General features: G+C 32.8%; 1 protein-coding gene across 3 annotated transcripts; it reads left to right on the forward strand.

The window, feature by feature from the left end:
- Positions 1-5,410: 5,410 nt before the first annotated feature.
- On the forward strand, positions 5,411-11,017 carry LOC134257881 (heat shock 70 kDa protein 12B-like). Of its 3 annotated transcripts, XR_009990023.1 has the most exons (7): positions 5,411-5,467; positions 5,629-5,715; positions 6,167-6,476; positions 6,626-6,844; positions 7,135-7,294; positions 8,455-9,575; positions 9,894-11,017. XR_009990023.1 is itself a non-coding variant. In XM_062740459.1 (6 exons), the coding sequence occupies exons 3-6, from the start codon at positions 6,171-6,173 to the stop codon at positions 9,522-9,524; spliced, it is 1,755 nt and encodes a 584-aa protein (XP_062596443.1). In that variant the 5' UTR covers positions 5,411-5,467; positions 5,629-5,715; positions 6,162-6,170; the 3' UTR covers positions 9,525-11,017. The 3 variants fall into 3 exon arrangements, 2 of the variants coding, with proteins under 2 accessions (XP_062596443.1, XP_062596442.1); XM_062740459.1 differs by having other exon boundaries at positions 6,162-6,476; positions 8,455-11,017; XM_062740458.1 differs by having other exon boundaries at positions 8,455-11,017.
- The last annotated feature ends 648 nt before the right edge of the window (positions 11,018-11,665 follow it).

An 11,665-nucleotide genomic window follows, 5' to 3' on the forward strand; every position in this document is an offset into this window, starting at 1 on the left:
AAAACAGAGAAAATTCGGATCAGTCAAAATCCATTTTTTAAAAACTATTTGTGTCAATTTGGTATAGACCCTATTTGGAAATATCTTTTTATGCAAAAAGAAAAAAAATTTAATCTTTTGAAATAGAAGACCCTATATCATAATTGGATGCTGTTATTTTTATTCTTAATGATAAGGGAAAAGGTTATGACCTTGACCTGACCTTGACTCTAATATAGAACGGTCAAAACTAATCCAACTAATATCATCACTTTGTAATATTGTCTTCTTTGTTCTATGAAAATTTCATTAATTTTTAAATACAAGAAATACAGTTTTGTGTGAGAAGAATCCTACCTTAACAGGAACTTAAAGTGGGGGATGGGACAACCAGTATCAAAAAGAAAATTTACTCAGCCCAGTAGGGAAAGAACTACATTCTCAAAAAAAAAAAATTGAGCACTACTTTGAAGTCTCTATCTCCACAGGAGTCTGAAGTTTTTATCGTCAAAATAAAAAAATCCGGAAAATAATTTTTTCCATCCTCAACTTTAAAAAATACACCAGGATGGTAACGTGTTTAGGGGGATCCACCTAAACAAATAGATCTGGACTTGGTCAGAAAAATTTCGCAGCTAATTCAGTCTCCGGAGTGTTTGTGCTATTTATTCAAGTTAAGTAATACAATCTGCTTGACGACTACTGGCTCTTTTTCCACTTTGAGAGCTCATCCTGGACTGCATGCCACTAAACCGGAAGTGAACTCCACAGTGAATATTTGACGTATAATTGAAGAATATAAACAAAAAATAGCATGTAAAACTTCAGGTACAATTTTATGTTACCATATGTGATCAATAAAAAATAATTTTTTCAAACAAAATAATGCCTCATCAGGTCGCTAAGTCTAGCTGTTTGGCTTTTTGTTGACTTGGCTTTTCAATGATTTAAATTTGGCGCCTTGTAAAAACTGAATTATCTGTCCCTGGTACATATTATCGTCATATAAATTAGAAAAAGATTTGATAACTTTTAAAGTTCTCTTAAATATACATTGTATTTAAAATAACTTAAACAAATTACATTGAACAATTATTTATTTTATTTTTATTTGAACAAGCTTTTGAAGACGTCAAATATACACTGCGATATTCACTTCCGGTTTAGTGGCATGGAGTCCAGGATTAGCTGTCAATGTTGAAAAAAGGCCATGCACGGCCCGTAGTAGTCAAGCTGATTGGATTTTTCAACTTGAATAAATAACACAAACGCTCCGGATACTGATTTAGTCGGGAATTTTTTCTGGCCAAGCCCAGATCTATTTGTTTAGTTGGGTCCCCCCAAAACACGTTGCCATCCTTGTTTTTTTTTTAGTTCAGGGTGGGAAATTTTTTCCGCATTTTTTATTTACGATAAAAACTTCAGACTCCTGTGCTTGATTATTTAAGGTAGGATTCTTCTCTGGTTTCTGACTAGATGAAACATTCAAAGTATATTTGCTTATATGTTTTACATATTTACATACTGTAGGTGTAAGGGATTAAAAAGACCATATTTTTCTTTCCTCATCACAATTGTACAACTTTAAATAGAAATGGTAAACTACGTTTGAAAATTAGCAGGGACTATATTTTTGGCGGAATGGTGGCGTATGAAAATATCCTCTTTTCTGCCTCTCGAAATTATAATAGAACAATGAATTTAGTTATAATTTCTACACAATAAAAGACTTGAAGAAATTTTCAAATGTAAGTTGAATTAATAACAAATAACTAAACTTAAATATGATTTTTCAAACAAACTAGAACTATATTAGCTTATAAACGCAATCAAAGTACAGATTTGAGCAAAAAATCCATAAAAAGTATTTTTTCTCTCTTAGTAAACGATCAAAACGTTTTGTTTTTGTATCATTTTGTACATTTATAAGACAGTCACTCTTTATTATATGTGAAAATAAGAAAAAGTTAATAGGAAGCATATGAAAATAACTAATATATCCTAAAATATTAAGAAAAAGACAGAAATATCTAGTTTAGTTAAATTATTCATATAAAGAAGAAGTCTCAATAAGCCATTATCTGTGGTCCTTGGTTACTCGTCAAATTTTAAACTTTCATTAAGACTCTTAAAAAGTAAATTATATTATTCTCTTAAGTCTGTAGTACATGTATATGCGCCAACTTTTAAAAATAACAAATAATTGCAAAAAACAACACGGCAAGCTGTGTTTTGAAGGTGCGGTCCTTGATTTTCATGAATATCAAAAGAAATTTGTGACAAGTACCCACTTCACAGCTTTTGTAAACATCGAGCGCAGATTTGTTCAAAGTCGAAATCAAAATATAATGTGTATATTATATTTATACAGATAGTGTGTAAATATCTTTGTTGAACAACCTTGCGCTCTATGTTTTCTGCTTAAAAATATCATGGTTTTGAATCTGTTTGGTGAGTACATTTACATAGGATTAACCTCTTGTTGATCTGCAGGCATGTTTACGAAGCTATATTGGGACTAAGAAACTTCTTAAGATATACTTACGACATTTCTTAAGACTAAGTTGGGTTTTCGAAAGTATCGTAACTTAAGAAAGTTCTTAAGAATTATCTTAAAGTGACGACAGCTTTTGACATATCTTAAGACTATATTAAGCAAAAACGTGCATGCTCGACGAAATCGTCGTATCAAACCTGGCCGAGTATTTAGAGATACATGTACGGCAATTACATATGCCAGAGACGTAGCATCATTTTTAAAAGGGACCGTAGAAAAAGAATCCAACTTACAAAAAAAACTTGACAAGTAAGCAAAAAAAAAAAAAAATTCTTTTTCGAAAATTCTTTTTCATGCTGAACAAGAAGGAGAGGGCTAGGTTCCAACTTATTTCAGTGCCTTTACTCATACACTACTACGTTACCCTTACTTTACTTTTATTAATTATGTTAAGACCCCCCTCCCTCCCCCATTTTAAATTACGTGCCTGCATGCATCTACTTTCCAAGAATACCCACGGTTAGAATTCTTGTGACATAAAGTGCCTCACGCAGATGCACAACATATATATAGTAAGATGTAAAACTAATGAACCTGAGAGAGAGAGAGAGAGACTCTTTCTATTGTCCTACAGTTGTCGAAGTAATTTGCCTTAATATTCTCATATATTGCCTACAGTACAATGCTTTTTTCTTTGAAGAATCTGTAGATACGTTGGAAAACTTTGAAAATAAAATGGCTTTGTGTTTTCTCCCTCATCAAGCATTATATCGATTTCAATCTGAGAACAATTTGGGATCCTCTTTCGACTCATCCTGCTAGGTGTTTTCTTGTCGTACCAGAAATTGTCAATGATCGAATAAGGTTCCACGGAGAAAATTGGCGCGCTTTTCATCATTCAAGAATTCTGATCAAATGGCACTCTATTTGATTTTAATTGCAATCAATATTACAATATATCGCCAAATTAAGACGAATGATAATTTCAAATATATTATTTATATTTACAAATTTAAAAAAAAAGTTGTTGATGTTGACATACACAAATAATACGGATATATGGGAAGTTCTGTATATTTTTGGATTAATTTATGTCTGGGATAACTACATTTTGGAAGTCCAGGTAAGACATATTAGTAAAATAGCCGTTTACTGACAATTTGAGCCGAAATCCTAAGGAGTTGTACCCCCCCCCCCCCAAAAAAAAGGGAGAGTTATACATTATTGCAGCTAATTTCTTGATATTCCAAGTTATGAATAATGATTGTACAAAATGTTAATTAGAAATACTTAAGTTTGTTATACACAATGAAACTAAAAATAATACCGTATCCTCGTGTAGATTCTGTAAAATAAGGGCAAAAATGGGACCACGCTACTATACATAAGTGGAAAACTCCTTTGGTAATATCATGCTATGGACCCGATAAAGTAATATCTTTTTATGCAAAAAGAACAATATTTTTGAAATAGAAGTAGGCATCACATGATTGGCAACGGTGTTTTATTCTTAATGTCAAGGAAAAAGATAATGACCTTGATTTGACCTTGCCTCTAATATAAAACTGACAAGGAAGTTACACGGTAACATGTGATGTAGCTTTTCTTTTTTAGCTCTACTGGTCAGAGACCAGAAGAGCTTATGCGCTAGTAATGTGTCCGTCGCTCGTCTGTCTGTCTAGCTATCCGTCCGTCTGTCTATGAACATTTTTTTTTCAAAATGCTATTCCTCTTACAGTTTTTATCTGATTTCAATATAACTTAGCACACAAGTAGACTACACTAAGATACTTAATTCTCTTTCGATGAAGATGTTGCCGTGGTTACTAAAAATAGAAGCTTCTATGAAATACTTTCAAAAGGCTACTTCTCCTACAGTTTTAGTTTGATTTCAATATAACTTGGAACAAAATTAGACTACACTAAGAAACATAATTCGGTGTACCGGTTTATGGTTTCGATGAACGGTATTGCCATGGTTACTAAAAATAGAAAAATAGAAATTTCTGTGAAATGCTACTCCTCCTACAGTTTTGGTCTGATTTCAATATAACTTGGCACACAAGTAGACTACAATAAGATACATAATTCTTTCTATCGGTTTTTGATTTCGATGAACGGTGTTGCCGTGGTTACTAAAAATAGAAATTTCTATGAAATACTTTCAAAAGGCTACTCCAAATACAGTTTTAGTCTGCTTATAATGTAATGTGACTACACTAAGAACATAAAGAGACTTAATCAAGGATCATTTAAACGATAAAATGCTTTCTTTGTTTGTTATTTCTGGAATTAACGGAAGCAGCTGTTGCAGAAAAAATACATAAACCGCGTAATGTAATTTTTTTTTTTGCAATAGCTGCGATCGTTAATTCCAGTAATAACAAACAAAGAAAGACATTTTATTGTTTATATTTATATCTGTTTAAATAATCATTTAAAGTAGGATTAAAAAATTAATAACTGTATTAATGATGCGAACGTCTGCATACGTTTCATTGATGGAATAGCCACCGATCAAGAAATCTGTACAGACGACATGTCTAATGTAGTTCATGCAGTGCATGATTAACGCAATGGGTTTTCTTAAGAAATAAAGGAGAAAATATTTAGTGGATGTAAATATTATTCTATTCATTGCTGTTTCAATTCCCAACTGCTACTTTTTTCTTCCTTTGCTATAAGTAAAAACCAGTAGAGCTTCAGTCTCAACAGAGACTTCTGGTTTTATTGATTCACTTGTATTCCGCACTTCCGCACGTGACCCATTTCGGTATTTCAATTATTTGAAAAATGGTTTTGTATTCTTGAACTGTTATGAATTAACAAATGCCTATATATGCATGTACAATAGGGACCCGAGAGAGAGAGAGAGAGAGATAACTTGTAAATACAAAACGAAACTAGAATTTAGATAATGCGTTATGTTTGTTTGTTGTTTGACCAGTATCCCCCCCAAAACTGTACTTTAAAACATACTTGAAGGTATCAGTAAGTATAGTTTATATGCATATAAATATTTTATTTACTTCATTACACATTATAGAGGAATAGTTTACAATATTAATTAAATATAATTAATCGCAAAAATTGTATATATTTACTTTTTCATTAAATCGAAAGTAGATAATAGAATCCTATTTACATAACAGGTTAACTTTACAATTTTCCTATGTCACTTCGTCATTATTGTGAACTGAAGGAATTTTAGGGGGCTGGTGACTGCTTGTTGCAGAAATGTAAGTCCCTTTTTACTATACGAGTTTAAAATTACCATAAAATATATTGGGATTAAATCTTGACAAATCAACATTTGCAAATTAAGGAAGAATTAATGTACGATTACGAAAAAAGTATTCGCTCATTATGCAAATTATCCTACGTTTCCAATTATCGTTAGTGCCCTGGCATACTCAACAAATTATATAGCTAGTGATTCCTGAAATAATATGATTTCTTTTTTATTGATCATGTTGATAGTAGGGGAATATTATATTCTGTCTTTTTTTGTTATGGAAACCTCTGTCATTTATCAGTCACTTAACACTGCAAAGCTTGTCATCTGAGTGTACATATAGATTTTTTAAGGAGCATCTCTTCCAAATGAAACATAGAATGACAAACATTATCCCTTTAAAATTCAGATACTCAAAATGAAATAACAATTCAATCTTTTTTATTTTAGCGAAGAAATATGAGTTTCACAGTACCAGTTTTGGTCGCGGCCATTGACTTTGGTACAACCTTCTCTGGGTATGCATTTTCATTTCGCCACGAGTTTGACCAAGACCCTCTCAAAATCAGTGCCTGTAACTGGATAGCAGGAAATCAATCATTAATTTCTCTAAAGACACCGTCAGTGGTCCTGCTGAAACCAGACAAGACCTTCCATTCTTTTGGATACGAAGCTGAAAACAAATATGCAACACTAGCAGAAGACGATGAACATGAAGGATGGCTATATTTTCGACGCTTCAAGATGACTCTCCATAAGAATAAAGTTGGTTTTAAATCATTTAGTCGAAATACTTTAACATTTTTGATGTGCTCTTTTGCAACTTTTTTTTATTTTAACACGAATTAAATTAATAAACAAAATATATTTATTAAGTTCCCATCCTAAATGCAAAGTTGTTGATAATTTTGCAGAGTTTACGACGAACCACCACAATTAAAGATATAAACGGAGTGGAAATGCCAGCGATGACTATCTTTACGATGGCTGTTAAGTACCTTAAAGACCACTTGATGAAAACTTTGACATCACGTGTAGACAACTTCACTGAGGACCTAATACGTTGGGTACTTACTGTTCCCGCCATATGGGATGAAGGTGCAAAACAGTTCATGATGGAGGCAGCAATTGACGTAAGTATAATAGTCACATTGTCAGTTTTCAGTCATTCTTGACAATAAAGAAAAAAGAACTGCATCTTACGCAGTCCGATTTCAATCAAACCTTCCACTAGCTTCTCTACTTTTGATGGGCTGGTAGTGTGGAAGTCTATGCGACCATCAAAATAAAGGAGCTTTGATATTTTTATCAGACCCCATGTCACAGAAACTTTTGTAAAGTACTTGTACGAAAAAAGCTTAGGACTTATACATGGTGCTGTAGGTATTGTGGACTGTCTGATTTTACTTATTTACTTATGCAGGCTGGTATTGACAGGAAGCAGTTGGTTTTAGCCTTGGAGCCAGAGGCGGCCTCCATTTATTGTAATCATGTTCCAGTGGGAGTTATGTCTGTCAATAAAGGGAAGACTGAATCTTACAAATTCAAACCTGGGACGCGATATATGGTTCTGGATTTGGGAGGTGAGGAATGACAAAATATAATCATTATATCCCCCTCCAAACCAAACACACGCTTTTAGCATCGTGTTATCAAGACGGCAACATTTCTGTACTCCAAGACTTCGCGTGTTGCAAGTCTATTCTCAAAAGGTCTCACTTCCCCAAAACCGTTGCAATGTCATCACGAAGGGAAAATTATAGGTAATGCATAAGTCTTGGAACATCTGCCCTTCCTTACTGAAAAAAAATTAGACAACCTTGAAATCGTGACTTACAATTATTGATTTAAAGCAAGTCATTCATATTTAAAGTATTATCTCTTTCAGTTTTTATTGTTATACATGTGTTTATTTTATCAATATCAAAATTTATGACCAAGGTTAATGGTCAAACTCAAACTTCAAAATCAAAGAAAAAAATGCACATGTAAGTAATATACATGTTCATGTGTAACATCAAAGCTCCATATCTTCTCTATCAAAAGTTATGACTACGTATCAAGTTTTTGAAAAGTGGGTCAAACTTCAAGAAGAAGGTCACGGGGTCAAAATCTTAGTATGTTTAGAAAGGACTGATCACAGGTAATGCACATATTTAATATAACCCTATATTTTTATCTTTAAACATACAACCTATCAATATTACAGGATATTTTCTTAGTTTTTGTGACAAGACATTTCTAAAAAATACTATGTGTTTGACCAAATTACCTTATCCATCAAGTTTGACCTACTTGTTAACATTTCTTATAAATTCTGATAGAGATAAGATTGGACTTTCATATTTGACATATGCATTCATTACCTGTTTCCGAGCGTGCTTTAATTTCTGACCCCTTGATCCCGACCTTCGTGATCTTTGACCTAATTTCTAAGATTTTAATTTTTAGTGATTACTTTTGCATCGTACTAATGAGCCTTTTGATAAGCATGGACGATAATATAAACAATCTTGTCCCACTAATTCAAAAAGTTAAAACGTTTATTACATGCACGTTCTTTAAATACAACAGTTAGAATTCTTGTAAGAAAAACCTCATCCTTTTACATAAACCATCATTTGGTAAAGGAAATTCCGATATATACTATGTATACTAATGATATCAGATAAATAATTCCTTCAACAGACTTGTAGGTGTTTTAAAACTATCGTAAATTGTCTCGTATTAATTTATTTTACAGGAGGAACAGCTGACATCACAGTTCATGAGGTCCAACAGAATCAGGACTTGCGAGAGGTTCACCAAGCCACAGGCGGGGCCTGGGGCGGAACCAAAGTGGATGACGCCTTCTACCAATTTTTGGCCAAGCTCATGGGAAATGATGTTTTGACAACGCTAAAGAATGAGAGCATGGACGATTATATCGGACTTTTTCGCGATTTTGAAACAAAGAAACGCACCATCAAACCAGATCTTGAGGACAAAATATCCATTACATTACCCTTTCGTTTGCTTGAGTTATTTAAGGAGCAAACAGATGAAACTTTGGCAGAAGCACTGCCACAGACAAGGTTTGCCAAGAAAGTCACATACAATACTAAGGCCGCAAAACTGCGAGTAGATCCCGAAATCTTCAAAGACTTCTTCAGAGAGACTTTAACAGGAATAATTCAGCACATTACAGAAATTCTGAACTCGTTTGAAGGAGAATCTGTGTCAAAAATTCTCCTAGTTGGTGGGTTTTCCGAATCGCCTATGGTTTTAAAAGCTATAAAAGAATTATTCCCTGACAAGAAGGTTATTGCTCCTGCTGACCCAGGACTGGCCGTCTTAAAAGGCGCTGTATTGTTTGGTCATACACCAAGCATCATTTCTTCAAGAGTCTGTCCTTTTACTATTGGATTTGAGGTTAATACACCATTCATTGAAGGAAAACATCGAAATGATTACAAAATTAAAAGAAAAACTGACGGAACACCTATGTGTCAGCACATTTTTGAAATATTGGTGCGGGAAGGTGAGGAAGTTCCTATTGGACACAAAGTTGAAAATACATACACACCCAGTGAAGAAGATGCAATAAAGGGGATAGGAGTTTATCAGTCATCTTCTCGCAATCCAACTTATACCACTGAAAAAAGCTGTACAAAACTTGGGGCTATAAAACTCCGACGACCAAATGGAGGCTGGTCCGAGGATGCCTTGATACACGCCGTCTTGGTGTTCGGGGGAACTCGATTCGATGTGGCTTTGACAGACGACTGTCTCGATGAAACATATAGAGATTCATATGATTTCCTCAAAAATTAATTTCTAACCACCCATGCATCACATATAGTCATTGATAAGAACATATTACATGTATACATTTTTGCTTGCGATTAATTCTCATTGTTAGGAAATTATAAAGAGTTTTTAACTTTCCCAAAGATCATTTTTGTGAAATAATTCTGTGTTGCCAATTAGTGGCCTAATTATTTTAAGCGAAATTGAATTGTCAAAGAATCAGTCGCGATCCCCTTGTTTCATAAAGAAATCAAGTAGAAGTTATGCATTTCGTTTTCCTTTTTTGCTACATCAATTCGAAATGTAAAACCATTAGATATAATGTACATGTACTATATCATTGAGAAAGCGGAAGCAACCTCTAAAGCACCGGTTCAATGATTGTATATATAGGAATGGGCATTGTCTCAGGTCACGGTTCGGATTTTGCAGATTAACTCTCTCCAAAAATTGACCATCATGGAAGAGGATCGTACACTGGACTTTGGTTGTGACGACGAAGAACGAGTTGCAAAATGTACTAATATGTCGTTTACATAATTAACCAATTAGTGCTGAATATAAAATTAATCCCAATTAAAAACACTCTGTGCAAATTTTGAAAACTTTTTGACGTCATAGAAGAGATTATACATTGTATGTGTTGGGCTCTTTACCCCACCTGCTGCCACTGGTCGATTTTTATTTGACTTGCATTTGAAAAAAAAAAATCGCCATCAGCTCTCAAACGGGGCCATCAGTGTTTTACAAACACATCCTGTATTTTTAAGTCTTCGTTACTGAATGAAGTGTTGAACCTTAATAGACATTACATCTATCTATAAGATAGTTAGAGTAAAATTTATTTAACATCGAAGTGTAAATCCATTTAATAGTAAAATAATATATTATATAAAAAATCATATGAATAGAATAAAAAATTATACGTGCGACACATGTAGTAGAAAAAAAAGATATGATTGTAAATCTTGCTGTGATCTGTTTAAAAATACTGTTGTTGATTAAGCTACTTCCCAATCCCTCCTTTTTAAAATTAATCTTGCTCACAAAATGCTCTTGCATTTCGAATCATATGAAAAACATAATCACCAAGTATTATTGCATTAGTACATGTAAGGGGCACTATCTTCAAAACAGAATTTGGATTTGAAAAATATTTAGACTTACTATCTAAAAATTACAGAACACTAAAAATTAAATTAAGAACAACAAATCACCCTCTCCCAGTTAAGACTGGGAGATGGTTTAAATTCCCAAAATAATAGACTTTATCATCTGTGTAATAGTGGACAAATAGCTGATGAATATCACTATTTTAGAATGTCAATTTTTTTCAGAATGCAGAAAAAAATATCTACCTAGTAAATATTGTAATTGTTTTCATCTGTTGACTACAAAGTATTAATTAAAATATGCAGTTATATTAAATAGAGTATATGAACAAGTCTTTCCTCCAAAATGTATTTTTGTTACTTCATAATTTGAATGTATTTCTGCATTTCATATGTATTTTTTGTATATATTGTACATAAAACCTCATGTACCATTAATTGGTTTGAATGAATAAATTGTAATTGAACGGTATGCAATAAAACGTCTCTTACTGTAAAATACAATGTAATTTTGCATCATGAAAAGGTTGTATAGAAACAAACATATAATTAACATTAGGGGAAAAATGCTTTATCCCAAGAACTTTTTATAAATGATAAAATTTTCGAATCATATAGGGGTCATTGTTCCAGATGGATTCCTTTTAAAAACTGTACCTTCCTTTAACTTTGTTTAAGATTTTTATGAAAGACAGAAAGTGCTTCGTAGCGAAAAATTATATTTTCATCATCTTAAAAAATGCAAATGACTTTTTTTAAAGCGCATAATAAAACAAACTATAATTTTTGGACACAATAAAACTGGAAAATTTTCGCAGACAAATTTTTGACATAAAAAAACGGAGTGGAATGAAATTCACACTTGACCTGTTTATACTTCATAAAGATAAAGTTACATATGAAAAGATCAGCTCCAAAACAAGCGTTTAAAAAGGCGGAAAATCAAAAACTTTAAGATTTTCGTCAAAAATCATTGAAACGGAAAGAAATGCAAACTTGATCTGAAACTCACCAAGATACACTCAAATACAAAAAATCATCTTTAACATCTGC

Source organism: Saccostrea cucullata, unplaced genomic scaffold (assembly GCF_032062105.1).
Source record: "Saccostrea cucullata isolate Sc308-1 unplaced genomic scaffold, CSIRO_AGI_Scuc_v1 ctg2831, whole genome shotgun sequence".
Lineage (NCBI taxonomy): Eukaryota > Metazoa > Mollusca > Bivalvia > Ostreida > Ostreidae > Saccostrea > Saccostrea cuccullata.

Bases quoted from the DNA above. Each gene is read 5' to 3' on its own strand.
- LOC134257881 (XM_062740459.1), top strand. From the start codon at position 6,171: ATGAGTTTCACAGTACCAGTTTTGGTCGCGGCCATTGACTTTGGTACA. The intron at 6,477-6,625 runs GTTGGTTTTAAA...ATAATTTTGCAG, and splicing joins TGACTCTCCATAAGAATAAA to AGTTTACGACGAACCACCAC. The intron at 6,845-7,134 runs GTAAGTATAATA...TTACTTATGCAG, and splicing joins TGATGGAGGCAGCAATTGAC to GCTGGTATTGACAGGAAGCA.